This window comes from Theobroma cacao, chromosome 3, assembly GCF_000208745.1.
Source record: "Theobroma cacao cultivar B97-61/B2 chromosome 3, Criollo_cocoa_genome_V2, whole genome shotgun sequence".
Lineage (NCBI taxonomy): Eukaryota > Viridiplantae > Streptophyta > Magnoliopsida > Malvales > Malvaceae > Theobroma > Theobroma cacao.
In genome coordinates, this window is record NC_030852.1 from 30,556,490 (window position 1) to 30,573,420 (window position 16,931).

Here is a 16,931-nt window from a genome sequence, read left to right on the forward strand (position 1 = left end):
TTTTACACCTCTTTTCCTTTCTTTATAACAGATTGTTTCTTGTTAGCTTTGTATATAAAAACTCATTATAGTTGCCATTTTTATTCAATAAGAATAAAAAGAAAATATTCTTCCACAAGTTTCTCTCAAAGTTTTTTCTCGAAATTCCAAAGCTTTTACATGGTATCAGAGTGACTTCAAGATTTAGGATCAAGAATGCTTTATAAATCCATTTGAGGTTTTGTTATTATTCTTGGTTTATTTCTTATTCATTGCTTGATTTTTCATTTTCATCATTTCACATGAAATCTTGCATCTCACTTTGTAGATCTGGAATGTGTTAGAATTGATCACTTGAGTTTCTTCAATTACCACTAGAGTTGTGATTTGTGAAAATTAAAAAACTTTTTACTTGTGATTTGTTGTTATCTTGGATATGGCTGAAGACTCACAACTAGTGACTAAATTTACAGCAAACCCTAAAACTACAAATTCGTATCTAGAGGATGTTCAATCCCCTTACTACATGTATCATACTGATAGTCATGGATCTATCATTGTGAATCCTAAGCTCACCTCAAGCAATTATATTACTTAGAGCAAATCATTTTTGTTAGCACTGTCTATTAGGAATAAAGTCGGTTTCATTAATGGCATGATTACAAAACCTAATGTTTCAGATCCTCTGTTTAGTTCCTGGATTATATGGAATAATTTGATAGTTGCCTGGCTTTTGGATTCTATAACACCTCTAATAGCATCTACTGTGTTTTACATAGATAATGCCTCTGAAATCTAAAACACTTTTAAGCTGAACTTTGCCTAACCAGATGACACCCGTGTATGCAACTTGTAGTACAATTTAGGCAATGTGAATCAAGGCACTAGATCAATAGATGCATACTTTATTGAGTTAAAGGGGATTTGGGAAAAGTTGAGGAATTTCAGGCCTTTACCACATTGTGAGTGTGGTAAATGCAATCCTGTCTGCTTTAACAAATACTCAAATTAATACTACAAAGATATGGTATTTAGATTCTTAAATGATCTCAATGAGTCTTTTTCTACATTAAGATCATAGATTATATCAACGGAACCTCTTCTTAAGCTAGACAGAGCTTATAATATGGTTTTGGGAGAAAAGCTCAAAAAAGTTTGTTGATTCAATCGAATCCATTTATAAAGTCCTCTGCCATGATTACTACTATAGACAATAAGAAGAAGGCCAAGACAGAATTGGTGTGTAGTCATTGTGGAAAGAATGGTCATGTTAAAGAAAAGTGCTATAGGTTGATTAGATTCCTTGAAAATTTCAAGTTTACAAAAGGCAAAAGCGGTTTCAAGAAGACAAAATCAACTACAAACAATATCTCAACTGAAGCAAAAAATACTTTACAGTTTGATTATGATGAGAAGCTTATTGGCATAGATTCCATGTCCCAACTATCTCAAATTAAGCAACACGTTCATATATTAATGACTCTTCTCAATGAGAATGGTATAAACAGTGAATACTATTTTGGTGGTTCATTAAATGCTCAACAAAGAAAGCCTTATTTGGTCAATTCAACCTTTGTAAGTATTGTCTCTGGTCACTTTTGTTTTAACACCATGAATAACCTTCCACCTAAGTACAAAATTATCAAATCTTTCATGATAAAGCAAAATTCCTGAGTGATAGATACTGGTGCTAGTGATCATATATCATGCTCTTTGGTTAACTTTAACTTTGTTAGATCAGTAAAAACTTGTTTTGTGTGTTTACCTAATAGTGTTAAAGCTATTGTGACCCATATAGGAATTGTTAAGTTGACCTCTCTTTTCACGATCCGGTACTCTCCTCGAGCCTGTGACAACCGTCGGGACGTCCCAATAGACATTCGTTACCCAAAGTGTCAACCAGAACCCCGCAAGGCTTTAGTACCATTTTTTTGTCATCTCCTCTGTGAGTAATCATCACCAAACCTCTTTTTTTTTTAAGAATTTTAAGCTTTTTCCCTTTCAAAACCGTGAAAAAATAATTTTCGCTTCACAGGGCGTTTCCGTCATTTTTCCTCAAAATTTTCCGATCCCCGACTAAAAATGTAGTAGATAAGTGAAAAACACATATTTCATTATTTAAAATAAATTTGGGTGTCTAAAACATTTATTAAAAATGATATTGCAACTATTTGAATAAAATAAAAATATTCAATAAAATATTCTAATTTCTTGTAAAACAATATTTATAGAGTTATCGGTAAATAATTTTTATAATGTAAAAGCTAAATAAATTCACACGTACTATAATACAAATAACTGGGATATGAAATTTACTTTACAGTGACTCGTGGGCCCACAAGGAACAAAAGTGCACAAAGGCAGTAAACCTACAGTTTTTAGAGTAGTAAAGCCGACTATAATCCTTGATGATATCTGCTATCCACAAGCTACCTTGGGCCTGAAATGGTTGGAAAGGAGGGTGGTGAGATTATAAAATCTCAGTGAGTAAACAGATACCATCTAAACCATCTAAAGTCGAGTAAATGGAGACAGATAAAACAGTTTAACATACTGAAATTCATCACCTTTCAACTTATTTCAACCAAATAAAATCAATTCATATAAATCGAGTAATTAACATGGCTTATGAATTTCTTAAAACTTTGTCTCGTGCCAAAATCATTATCATACTCAATCATCAGGGATACCTTGGCCGATGGCTATCCCAAACCGAGTTCGCCAAGGCTATTAAAAAGTTATGTACTCATAAATCATGTTTTTATTTTGAAAATATAGTCGTTCCTTGGCGTTGGCTGAGTTCCCCCTCATGTGGTGGTTTGACTTGAAGTGACCTCTAAAATGTTAGCCTCAGGAGTTATCCACCCGCGCCTCTCATACTGAGGTAAGATATAACGGGGTTTACCATGCCCTTCTAATAGGTTGGTTCAAGAAAACCCGCCCACTGCAGTAAGCTAATAATCATCCCACCAATCAATAAAATTCAATAACATGATATGATAATTATTGTAATTCACAGCCTTTCAAGGCTAAATACACAGTTCATATATTTCAACACAAATACCAATTCCACCATTCATGCCAATATTGCCATAAGCCAATCAATTATAACCATAAATTCACAATACATCAAATGGTCTCCAATTACTCTATTTGAAAAGCCATTATTAAATTTTAAAACAATTTTATGAAATCATTTCATTAAATCACATTTTGTTTATAAAATCGAAAAATTTATCATTTAATTCATTTTTCATAAAATTCACAAAATCGGATAAAACATACTTTAGATAATTAAGACGATAGTAAGGTTACTCACAGAACTAGGAGTTCGATATACTCCTATTTTCGATCTTCAGGCACAATCTCTTTACCCTTGTTAGAGGGCTCACCACCTATACATCATACGTGACACGAATTTCAAGAAATTGTGTCAATTTATCATAAACTATTTCAGGCTCTATAAATCTATATGAACGCACGAAATGTGATGCAAAATATCTGAATAGCCGTTTAAATACGGTATTCGACCTAATTTGCATTATTCTCGATGTAATTGGTTAAAACCTTCAATCTAACTCCAAATCAATTTCTTTCACTTTCTACACTCCAATTATACTTAAAATACCTCAATGACTGTGAATATGATTCAATTTATCAGTTCGAACCATAACTCGCACATGTCTATATATTAGGTAAAAATTAAGATTTTCATGCCAAAATTTTTCATTAAATTTCTAGCCTCATCAATCATTAAATACCACCAAAATATCATGAAATATCATCAATTTCAGCCTCAATATCTTCCCTAGAAAATTCGGCCTCTTGTGGGTTTGTGAAGAACAAAGTGATTCCTTACTAGATTTTCATATTTTCCATTACCAAACAACCAAAAACACTTAATTAGCTTGAAATCTAGCAAAATCAATGCTCAAAACCTCTCCTCTCAAATTCGGCCAACATGGGTTCATCATGCAAACTTGAGTTCTAAGCATGAAAAATGAAAAAGAAAGCATGGGTAGTGTAAATCACAAGATAAAATCACAAAATTTTACCTTTATTAGCTTAATCCCTTGAAATCCTACACTTTTTCTTCAATTTTCCCACCTAAGTTTTGTGTTCTTTCCTTTCCTTTTCACTTCATGCTTTGGCCGGCCATATAAGTGAGACTAAGAGAGTTTTGAATAGATTTTACTAGGAAATTCTAGAATAATCCAAGCTTGACACATGGCATGTTTCCATTGATCCATGTGTAATACTTATCCATTAAGCAATCTCTCTCCATCACATAAAATGTTTCAATTATCCACAATGTAAAATATTAATGGCTGAAATCCATGGGCATGACAAGTGTTAGGTGGTGTAAAATTCTAAAATTCCAACTTTGCCCTTGTAAACTTGTAAAATTATCATTTTGCCCCTGAGACTCCAAAAATGTTAAAATTTAAATTTTTCACCTCTCAAACTCAAATCATACTCCAATGAGTCAAATGTGATCAAAATTTTTTCTAAAAATTTCCATTTTATCCCCGAGTGATAAAATTACCATTTTACCCCTAGAACATGAAAATTTCAAATTGACTCCAATTCAGCCCTCGAACTCCAAATCATCATTTTAAGTCATTCTGAGGTTTTTAAATTTTTAATTTCATCTTAAGATCTCTATTTAGACTAGTTCGAGACTTAATTGAACTTAATAGTACCATTTAGTACAATATCGACTTTTGACTATTTTTCGAGGCTTCCCAAGTATGCAAGTATATTGTCAATTACATGAAGGACATGGCACGTACTTTATAAGGTCGGGCTTGACATCTCTATTAACCTTAGAAAATGTTTTATGTATCCCTTCATTCAATTTCAACCTTGTTTTAGTGACTAAACTTACTTCTTGTAAGAACAACTGTGTTCTCTTTACTGATGAGCTTTGTGTTATTCAAGATCTCCCTTCATGGAAGATAACCGAGGTTGCTACAGTTTTCTCAGGGTTATGCTTCCTGCAAGATTACCAAGATGAACAATTTCTTTCCAAGTTCAGTTTTGATAATTATGTATCATTTCCTGTTAAATCTTCTGTCAATACTTGTAAAACATTGTACAAAAAATTTGACTTGTGGCACTTTAGGCTAGGTCACACACATTCAAGTAGAATAAGTGTCATAAATAAACAATATCTTGAGATTTAGTCTTCAAAAGATTTGATATGTGATGTTTGTCTTGCTACAAAAATGAAAAAAAATTACCATTTCTTATTCACATTAAAAATACAGCTTCTGTTTTTGAAAATGTGCATGCTAATGTATGAGGACCATATACAGTTCCTACTATCAAAGGCCAACGTTATTTTCTCACTTTAGTTGATGATTTTTCAAGGTTTACTTGGATTTTTTCATGTGACACAAATCATATGTGTTTAGTTTATTGCCTTCATTTTATAAGTTTGCTAAAAATCAATTTTCAACCTCTATAAAAAGCTTTAAGACAAATCATGGGAGGGAATTTAGTCTTACTGATTTTTATGCAAAATATGGTATCGTACATCAACTTTCTTGTGTGGAGGCATCTCAACAAAATAGGATTGTTGAGAGAAAACATCAGCATATTCTTGTAGTAGCCAAAGCTCTAATACATCAAGCTTCCTAATTTGTGTGTTTTGGGGGAGAAACAGTTCTTACTGTAGCTCATTTAGTCAATAGAATTCCAACTAAAGTTCTCCAAGATAAGCCATCCTATGAAGTGCTCTATCTTAAACCACATTCCTATGAACACCTTAGAGTCTTTGGCTCTATTTGTTTTGTGTCTACTTTAGACAAAACAGAAGAAAATTAGATCGAAGTGCAACTAAATGTGTATTTGTTGGATATCCACATGGCACAAAGGGATACAAAGTTTATGACACTAATGCTACGAAGTTTCTTACATCTAGAAACTAGTTTTTCACGAACATATCTTTCCTTTCAAATCATCACAACATCTTGTTGATCAATCTGCATTTTCACAAACACCTGATATGTATAGCTTCAATTTTAGTATTTCAGCCCCTAATGTTGTGAATTTTACCCCAAATCATCATCTTTCAGCTAAGTCATCTTCATTTACACATGTTCCATCACTTGAAACTCACTCTCAACTAGAACCTGATGAATTACATTCCAATTCACCTGACACTGTTGTTTAAAGTAGCCTTGCAAAGTCATGTTTCAATACCTTATAGTTCTGTCATTGCTTTACCTGATACTATTCCCATAATTAGGAAAAGTAACTAACCTAAACACACACCAGAGTACCTTGAAGTTTATCAAACTTATTTACCTTATAGTTCTCACTAAATTACTTCACATCCTACAACAAATTTTCTTTCCAGCCATCAACTTTTTTCTGCTCACAAGTCTTTTTAGCAACATTATCTCAAACTTATGGACTAGCTACATATAGTCAAGCTGTTAAGTACTCTCATTGGCAAGAAGCAATGCAATCTGAATTGAAGGCTTTGGAAAATAATGGAACATGGAGTATTGTACCTTTACTTTCTGACTCATATACAGAAGGTTTTAAGTGGGTGTTTAAGGTTAAAATGAATGCAAATGGGATTGTGGAAAGGTATAAGGTAAGGTTGGTAGCTAAGGACTACAATTAAAAGGAAGGGTTTGATTATCAAGAAACCTTCAGCCTTGTGGCTAAACAAACTACTGTCAAGGTTTTCTTAGCATTGGTAGCTGCTAAGGGTTGATATTAATCACAACACAACATAAATAACGCTTTTCTCAATGGAGATTTTAAAGAAACAATATATATGCAATTAGCTCAAGGTTATTCTATTAAAGAGGAGTATGAACCTGATTCCAAATTAGTCTGCAAGTTACATAAATCTCTTTGTGGTTTAAAGCAGGCTTCAAGACAATGGAATACTAAGTTCACTACTTCTTTATTGAGGTATGGTTTTACACATCACTCTCAGATTACTCTTTGTTTACAATGACAATATCTAATGGAGACTTTACAGCATTGTTGGTAAATGTTAATGACATAGTTATTGCTAATACTTCTACTCAAGTTGTTGCTTATGTAAAGGACTACTTAAGCTCTAAATTTAAATTGAAGGACTTAGGAACAATAAAGTATTTTCTTGGCCTTGAGATTGCAAAGAGTTCATAAGGTATTTCAATCTGTCAAAGGAAGAATACATTGGATCTTTTGGAAGAATATGGCATGTTTGGTTTGAAACCAATCACAACTCCCATTGATTATAGTCACAAATTTAGTTAAGACATAAATGATGCAGAAATGGCAAACTCACCAGGATATAGGTAGTTGATAGGTAAACTCTTGTATTTGACTTTCTCAAGACCTGACATCTCTTATGCGGTTCAAGTCTTATCAGTAGCATATCATGTTTTGAAATACCTTAAATTAGCTCCAAGCCAAGAAATATTGGTGAGAGTAAAATTAGATTTAGTAACATCAGCATATTCAGATAGTGATTGGGCAGGATACCCTGATACACACAAGTCTGTCTCTAATTAGTGTGTATTTTGTGGACGTTTGTTGGTAAGTTGGAAATCTAAAAAGCAAACGGTGGTTGCTAGAAGCTCAACACAGGTTGAGTATTGAGCCATGGCTTCTACATGTTATGAAGTCATGTGGCTAAGGTACTTATTATTAGAGTTTGCTATTAAACATGAAGTAACAGTAAAATTGTACTATGATAACCAATCTGCTATCTATATTGTCGTAATCCTACATTTCATGAACGCACAAAAATATGGAGATGGACTGTCACTTTATCAAAGAAAACGTGCTTGCTGGTATAATCAATCCTGTGTATGTTCCTACAAAGATGAAATTACAGATTTATTGACTAAAGGATTACAACCAAAGCAATATCGTAAGCTCTTAAGCAAGATGAATATACATAATATTCATTCTCCATCATGAATATTCATCTGGATGGGGAGTATTAATCTGCAAAGAGGATACCTTCATTGCTCAGTTGTAGACTTGGTTTGGTTCTAAAAGGTTGAATGAAGATAGGTTGAAGCCAAGTCAAAGGAAAGACCTTGGATCAAACACATGTCTTATACTAAGAAAGTTATTTATTTTTATTGCTTTTACTGCTATAATTAGTTGGTTTGTTATTAGTTAAACAACTTTACTTTCTTGTTTTTTTTAACTATTTTCCTTTCTTTATAACAGACTGTTTATTATTAACTCTGTATATAAAAGCCCATTATAGTTGCCATTTTTGTTCAATGAGAATAAAAAGAAAATATTCTTCCACAAGTTTCTCTCAAAGTTTTCTCTCAAAATTCCAGAGCTTTAACAGATGGTTGTTGCAATAATGATAGGCCCCTCAAGCAAGGAAAAAGACATAAGTTTACGGACTCTAACAAGCGATGGAAAATTTTCAATTCGGTCGACCTATGAGTTACAAACAACGAGCAATGATACAACGATTCATTACTGGCAATAAGTTTGGAAAAAACCTAGCTCAAGGAAAAATTGAGTATTCATTTGGCGAGTACTTCATGATTCTTTGCCAACAATAGAATGGTTATCAAGAAGAAACATGGGCATTTAATCATCTTGCCTTTAGTGTCGACATCAAGTAGAAGCCATTCTTCATGCAATAAGAGATTGTAAACCTTCGAGCGATGTTTGGTTGCAGATAGATCCAGATTTAGCAAAAGGAAATTTCTTTCATCTTGACCTACAACGTTAGATAACAACAAACATGGTAATTAACAAAACCTTGGATAGAATACCATAAGGTACAATATTTGTTTATACCACATGACTGTTATGGTACTAGCGAAACCTAGTTTTCTTTAACGACTCATTTGTTTGGCCTTATAATGCATGACAACAAATATGGACGAAAGCAAAAGAAGCATGGGATAACTTAGGAAAAGAACAGTCCAGAATCAAAAAGGAAGTCCTAATATCTTGGGAAAAACCTAAGTATTCTTTTGTCAAACTCAATGTTGATGGAAGTGCAAGAGGGTAACTAGGCATGGCAACAATGGATGGTGTAATTAAAGATGATTACGGATTTGGTTGGTGGGTTTCATGTATAAAATCAGTATCACCTTTTCATTAACAACAGAACTTGGGATTAAAATTATACTGGACTAGGGGATTCAGGAAAGTTCAGGTGGAATCGAAATCTTTGTTAGCCATTCAAAAGTTAATCATTCAGAACTCGTCATTAGATTCGAATGCTCATCTTATCAAGTGTATGAGAAAACTATTTCAAAAATCTTGAGAATGCACCATATCTCACATTCATTGTGAAGCTAATTAATACGCCGATTGGATGGCCACACATCATGAAGACCTACCTCTTTGGTTACATATTTGGATTCTCTTTTAACTAATATGAGTTCACTTTTATTTGCAGACATTTTAGGTGTTTTATGGCTTAGAATGATGTAGTTTATTTTATTTTAAATTATAATTATGAACCCAAATTATCAAAATAAACAAAAAAAATATTTAGACATTAAGGATTTAAAATTTTAATTTGGATTGAAAATTACTTATAATTAAAGTTCAAATGAATTGTTTTGAGAGAGTGAAAAACATAACCAAAAATCGAGAAAATGAAGCATCGTGCAGGTCTTAAATGTAGGATTTTAATTTTAAAGAGAGAGTAGTTTAACTTTTGACTTTTTAAAAAAAATCTTAAATTATAGTAAAAAAATTTTTAGTCTTTTCATGTAGTGTTTAAATATTAGTATATAAATTATTTTTTAATAAATCTACTTTCACCCCACTCTCTACAAACTTGTAAACAAAATAATAAGTGCATTATCATTATTAACTATATAAAATTCTAAATAAGTAATATAACAAGTAAATATTTTTTTATAAATGAGTGGTGTCAGTGGTGTCATGTGACACCACTTCAATGTAGGTAAGTACACCCTTGGCTACCGCCTGCCAGGAAGAATACAAGAGAGTGACATTAATTGATGTCACTATTTGGTCAATACGAGTATGTGCTTAAATCTTAGAATATTAATTTTGGTTAACCTCAATCCCCCAATGTGTTAATTTTATTTAATCTAGTTCTGTTGGTACCTGTCGAGACCCGTATATGGTAGCAAACTTATAGGCTTATATTAGCGGAGGAAAAGTTATTGTAAGTAATCTAATTACTCAACAATTGTTTTCAAGCAGACTTTTGTAAACTATATATTCAGGCGTCCAATTTTGAACACTTGGATTTAGGTTTTTATATAGTATTTATTTTCCTTTGCATACATATATGATTTATGATTTAATGGTACAAATGAGATAATACCTGTTATTTTATAACTCACTCACTGAATAGAGATTTTCTTTCCTGTTTTTAGATACCACGGTTTGGACTGCCCTCTGCGGGGGATTGGGACCTGAGGGGAGCCAATCCCGTAATAAGTTAGTAGTATTTCTATTTAATTATCTTTAAAACTTGAAAAGATTTCAAAACGACAAACCCAAAACAGGTTTTGAATATTATATCTGCGCGGGTAAAATGTGTGATTTAAAATATTAATTAACAGTTGCAATTTAAAAAAAAAAAAAGAGAGAGAAGGAAGGGAAAGATCAGTCTTTGAAGTCAAAAAGTCGTATAAAACTACAATTTGAACACATCTTTTGAATATGCTAGTCTTCTCTTTCAAATAGCATTAGTGAAATGGGAATGAAACTTCACAATTTGAAGTGCTGCAAAGGTTACTCAGTACGTTCTGGCAGTCATAACTTGAAAGCTTTTACTTTTTTTTTTCTTTTTGTACATGTGAAAATTTGAATATTAATCTTTTAAATTTCATAAGAAAGGATAATTTATTGTAACAAAATCTTGGTCTGAGCATCAAAAAATTATTATTTTTTATTTATATGTGCTATGGTTAATTCGCAAGAAAATATGTTACCCTTGATAAAAAGATTGGGAAGTCCAGAGTGGGTTGAATCCCTGGCTCCTGTCATTGCAGGCGCTAGGTGGGTTCCAGGCTGGAGAATGGAGATATGTAACTGAAACCCAGAACCAACCCAACACTAAAACATCGAGTCACATTGGGTTTGGGCCCAAATGCTTGGTACGTTCGATTCGGCCCGACCCAATCATAGGAAAATGTGGATCAGGCTGGTCCATCTGTTAGGATTTGAAGCCCATAGTAAAAGAAAAGAAGATAAAACAAAGTTAGTTCATACTAAATAAAAAATTTGGGTGGGCGTGGGCCGAACAAGTAGCTGACCTAATCATTAGCTCTACCGTTGATGGTAGTGGTTGTGATCCTTGTAGATAAAGTCTAGTACTTTATATATTTTTTAATTTAAGAAAAAGTGGGGTGGAATTGTCTCTCCCTCGGAAATGGGGAAATGGGGCCGTTCCCGCTTGAATAGTGAATACAAGCGCCGAAAAGTCAATGAGAAATGGGAAAGAAGGTGACAAGAAATTGAGAAAAGAAACGTTAGACACGTGACAGTGATTAAGTAAATAGTGGAAAATTAGACGGAGAGACGAAAGACGACAAATTCAAATTCAGTCGTTGAGAAAATTACATGTGAATTTGTTCGGCATTTCAGTTTCATGTCCCGCGAACCCACACTCTATCTTAACTCCCCTGATGTCCTTTGCGTGCGTCTGCTCCTGTCCAAAATGCTTTCGTTTCACACATTAGTGACCTTTTTTTTGTTTACTTAGGGCGCCCCGCGTCAACCCCCCAACCCCCACCCTTCGGCCCTAACTTCTCCTACTCATCCCCGTTTTTTTTCTATAAATACTCCCTACCCTTCCCTGGGTTTTCCCATTTTTCTCTTTGCCCTTTTGGTTACTGCCGCTTCTTCGTCAAGACAGAGCGCTTGTTTCTTTTTTTGTTTCTTTCTTTCTTTTGGGGTTCCCGTTTGTTGCTTTCACTGTTCCGGCGCCAGGTTAGTTTCGTTACTTCCTTCTCTTGCAATTGTTTCCTTCCAAGTTTTGTGCTCTTTTTATTAATGGAGAATGGACAATTTTTTGCCCATTTTCCAGATCCGTTTGCATTTGGGCGTGTATTTTGGTTTTTATGTGATGGGTTCAACGGTTATGGCTCGATGCTTTTAACCTCTTTGATCTCTAGATGGGTAGGGTCGTTTTTGTAATTTTGGTTAAATACAAGTCTGCTTTTTGTAGTGTTGGATTTGATCAAAATACTAGTGGTTATAGCTAGCAAGAGACCCCGCCAAAGTGTATCAAAAGTTTGACCAATTGTTTGATATTCTGTTGGGCTCTGCAGAAGAACGTTTGAGTATTACACGGTTGGGAGCTTTGGGATTTTTCAATCGTGAAAAGACTTTTTTTGGTCTCAAAGGCAATGGAGGTATACGGCAAAACCATGGCTGCTGCCCCTGCAAATGTTATTTATTTGTCTACTATTCTGGGCCGTGATGAGCCTATGCCTGTTCACAAATGCGATTGGAAATGTCAAAATGAACATGTTTGTGGCAACATGTATCGCTGCAAACTAACAGGAATCACACACATCTGTGACAAGAATTGTAACCAGAGAATTTTGTATGATAACCATAGTTCCCTTTGCCGGGCAAGCGGCCAGGTCTTCCCCCTTACGACAGCTGAGGAACAGGCGGTCAGAGGCGTCAGGAGGAAGTTTGATGCTGACAATTCCCCACCCTCTGATAGCTGTGGTTTTAAGCGCAGACGCGATGCGCAGTTTCATCCTTCTCCTTTCGAGAGATCTTTCTCTGCTGTTAGTCCGATCTGCAGCCAAGTTGGAGATGGCATGGATATGAGCTAGATTAGATTAGAATTTAGATTATCTATATATATAGTATCGTATTATTAACCTCAAAGACTCCTTTATCTTGTTTCACTTATCGTGTTCCGTTGAAACTTATTCCATTTTGCTTCTTCTCATGGGAGAAATATGGATCAATGGATAATAGACTTAATGTTGGTGATCTGATGATGGTGGACCAATTGGCGTTCTACCTGCCTGTAGGAAAAAAACACTTTATTTCTTATCTTTATGCTATATAGCTCTTCGACTAGCTTCATTTTGAAACTTGAATTTCATTCAGTTTCTTTCTAACTCTTCTCTAATCAGGTTTATCAACTTTGACAGCTACAGGGTACTTCTAGGTTCTTAATAGGAGTTGGAATTGTTATGTTTTTCATTTAGCAGTATCTTGGTTACTTATGTTTATTCTAATTGTTAATTTTGCACCTTTTTGTAATTATTTAATTCAGCTTTCGTATTTGTGGATGTATGGCCCAATAGTTGATGTTAAACTAGCGTTGAATTATTGTGGTTGTACTGATTCATTTGTAGTTCTTCATTTTATAAACATTGTATTTATTTTCATAGTTTGTCGTTATATTATGTTGTGATTCTAGAACTCATTTATGATTTGACTAGTTTAATGCAGGTTGAATAGGAATGACATGGCTATTGTCATGTGTTCTATATGTTCTAGTGTATTCTTTTGTTTCTTTTCTTGGTTAATTTGTTATATGAGATCCTGAAGTGTATGCTGATTTTGCAGGGGTTGAAAGTGTGCAATTCAGGAGAGTTTAAATATGCTTTTGCAATAGTGAATGAAAACTTTCCATTTTAGGCTTTGTGAATTTAATTTTCTGACTACTTGTTCTAATCATTTCTGTGCAGGTAATTATGTCATTGCTTATGTTGGATGTCAAAACAATGCCTGTTACTGCTGATGAAATAGGTTCCATGTTATGCTTCCTGCCTGCTATAAGCAGTCTGGCCTTTGGAGGGATTGCCCCTATGGAATGCAAGGTGGTTCAATCTTACTCAAGGCAAATATCTTATTGTTATCAGCAGAAGGCAACAACGTAGAACCAATGGCTAGTGCCACGGGTAAAGGTGTGCTGTCGAGTTTTGCACGTGGAAGAACTGCTACATGCTAATGTTTATTAGTTGCCATGTTCTTGCAGCTTTGGTCGGTAGAAGAAACCAATGGTGTCTTCTGCTTGGCTGCTCATGAACACGTGTTACTGCTGTTGGCTTTCTGAATAATATAGGTACATTTTGACTTTGAGGTCGGAACCTGGTTTGCCAAATTAAAATGGAGTATGAAGCAAGGTGATCGATCCGCTTACCATTCCATTGCTTGGTTAACCTGCTTGCTGTCATCCCTATGCTCAGAATGAAATAACATATTGCTTGCCTTGTTCTACTAGATCAGCTGCTCAAAATGTTTGGTCTTTATTTGGAACCAATGAAGAAGTGAGATGACCATTTGTGGATTTGTTGAGAATCAGTTTGTGCTTATCAGAATGCTCCCGTGTCCTGTCTATGTTGAATTGCAGGGAAAACAAAATTTGCTAAGAAATGTTGGCATTAGCGCTGAGTTTAGCTGGTGAAGTGGTTCAGGATTTGGTGGCTGAGCTGTGCAGCTGGGAAATTTTCAGGGGTTGTATCGGACTTGAAACATCAAAGCTTTTCTGTTGTCCTGGCATATTGGCAGGGCTAGCAAAGCATTTCTGGTAAGAGTCACATCTAGCCCATCACATGGATTGTTGCTGAGTTTTAGCTGGTGTGGATCAGGTGCTGGTTGGTGAGCCGCAGAACAAGGATGTTATAAGCTGTGCTGTCCTGAAACGTTCAAGTTTGTTAAATGCAACTCCTGCCAAGACAACGCTCATCCAATCTTGTTTCACTCGGATGCTGCAGCAGCCCCAGCCTGTTAGCTGTCTGTATACTTAATACTATTGTGAAGCAGTGTTCCTTGAATTCTTATACATAGCACAAAAAGTCAATCTCCTGTTTTGCTGTTGATTTCTTAGCTCATTGTAACAAGCCCTTCTCTTTTATTTCCATTTTCTTCTGCTGTCCATATTTGTGACTTACAGCCCTGGAAAAGTAGTAATTGTGCCAGTAATTTTAGGTTTGTGCTGATATAACATTTGTTATGTGATCGATCTATACAGTTATGTTATTCTCATTTTTCATCAAGGGATTGTACTTTATAAAGTAGTAATTTTAGGTTTGTACTTTAATTGGGAGAAGTTATTGATATATTGGCATCGTATTTGGAGCCTGTCTCCGTGCGAGCCTCTTTAGGAGAAGGAATTCTCTGATGTCTTCGTCTTGCTTCCATTGTTCATCCCTTGCTCTACTTCCTGCATTCTGATCGTACCAAGCAACAGTCAGCACACGATATGGTAGGATAGCAACTGCCACCTCTTCCACTGAAACAAACAAAATGAAATAAAATTATTACAGAACACTTGTGTCAAAGGTTTCTGAACCACGCCTCCTTCCAAAGTTGTTTGTTTAGTTTCTGGTTTATACACTATAAAAAGTGCCGAAGGATACTTGAAACTGTTTCTCAACCAAGATGCCTAATCCAAAACAAGTTTCAACTTTCAACTGCATTTGGGCTTTTGGGATGGCTTGTTCTTTCTGGAGTTTTGTGAAGTCCGGATTTGGGTCTTGTTAAAGGTGGTGATTGCGGGGAAACGCTGTAGAGCATCATGGCCGTGAGATCGCACTCCACCTGAATCTTTCTTTTCTTCGAGACAACCCTTGGCACGTGTTTTGGCACAAACTTTGCGATGTCACCACCTTAGATGTCGTGTGTATATTATATATATATATATACACACACACACGTGTGTGTGTGTGTGTGTGTGTGAAAGCCGAATACTTTCTTTTTCTTCTTTTTGTGCTTTTGCACGTTTTCTCTTCTTTTTACGTACCCCAATTTAAGCGGCGGTTGGGAGATGGGGCCGAGGAAGAGGAGAGTGGATAACACACAGCGATAAAAGATTGCATGTGATGGAAGCATTTGGGCTGGATTGCTGCTGCAGTGACGAATTTGCATACCCAACCACATGGACAATCCATCTCCTTCTATTCAGTAATTTTTCAGTACTCAACTATTCGCAAGCGGGCTTTGTCGATGGGCTTACAGGCACTTCACATCCAAGGCTTCGTCTGCAATAACGCTCGCAGGTTTGATTTCATGCTCTGAAAACAGTTTTTGCTTTTCATTGTTGGCAATTAGCGTTATGTGAGCGCATTCACCCTCGATCTAGTGGAGATGCCGGCAAGACCTAGGTTGTGGAGGTGATTTTTCATCAAATATCCTCTTATCAAGGGTGAGCAAATAAATAGTTTGATTTGTTATATTTAAAAATCAAATAAATCAAATATTTTAAAAAAAATAAGTCAAAATCGATTAAATATAAATGATCAAATCCATCAAATATAAAATTAGTTTGATCGATTTGTTTTGTATCAATAGATCAAAATTTTATCACTATTTTTTTATAAATTATAATATTAAAATTTAAAAACTTTATTTATATAAAATATATAAATTATGTATAAATTAAATATATGTATGAATATAATATATTACTTTATTATATATATGAAATTAATGACACAATTTATATGTTATAATATTTTAAGTTTTATATCAAACTTTGTATAAATAATAACTAAGTATAAACAATATGTTATAAAAATTAAAATGATAACTAACAAAATTATTAAGTGTAATCATATAAATAAAATTTATTATAAATTACAGTAATATTTATGTATAAATTAAATATATATATTATTTTATTACGTATATATGAAATTAATGGTACAACTTATATGATATAATGTTTTATATCAAAATTTGTATAAATAATAACTAATTATAAACAATATGTTATAAAAACTATAATGATGATTAATAAGATCATTAAGTGTAATCATATAAATAAAGTTTATTATAAATTATATAAATACTTATGCATAAATTAAATATATATATATATATAATATTTATACTATTATATATTATTCATAACATTTTATATTACAAAACATTACTAAAATATAATAATTATAACATATTAATATATATGATATTTACTATCATCTATTATAATATTAATATATAAATTATATCTTTTAAAATATATAATTTATAATTTCATATTAATATAG

At 33.9% G+C, this 16,931-nt stretch overlaps 1 protein-coding gene across 2 annotated transcripts; it reads left to right on the forward strand.

Annotated features, from left to right (window-relative positions):
* On the forward strand, window positions 11,617-14,932 carry LOC18605891. Of its 2 annotated transcripts, XR_001927173.1 has the most exons (3): window positions 11,617-11,895; window positions 12,237-14,063; window positions 14,167-14,932. XR_001927173.1 is itself a non-coding variant. In XM_018117772.1 (2 exons), exon 2 carries the CDS (start codon window positions 12,315-12,317, stop codon window positions 12,753-12,755), a length of 441 nt encoding a protein of 146 aa, XP_017973261.1. In that variant the 5' UTR covers window positions 11,617-11,895; window positions 12,237-12,314; the 3' UTR covers window positions 12,756-14,932. The 2 variants fall into 2 exon arrangements, 1 of the variants encoding a protein (XP_017973261.1); XM_018117772.1 differs by having other exon boundaries at window positions 12,237-14,932.

Coding starts and splice junctions, on each gene's coding strand:
- LOC18605891 (XM_018117772.1), top strand. CDS start 12,315: ATGGAGGTATACGGCAAAACCATGGCTGCTGCCCCTGCAAATGTTATT.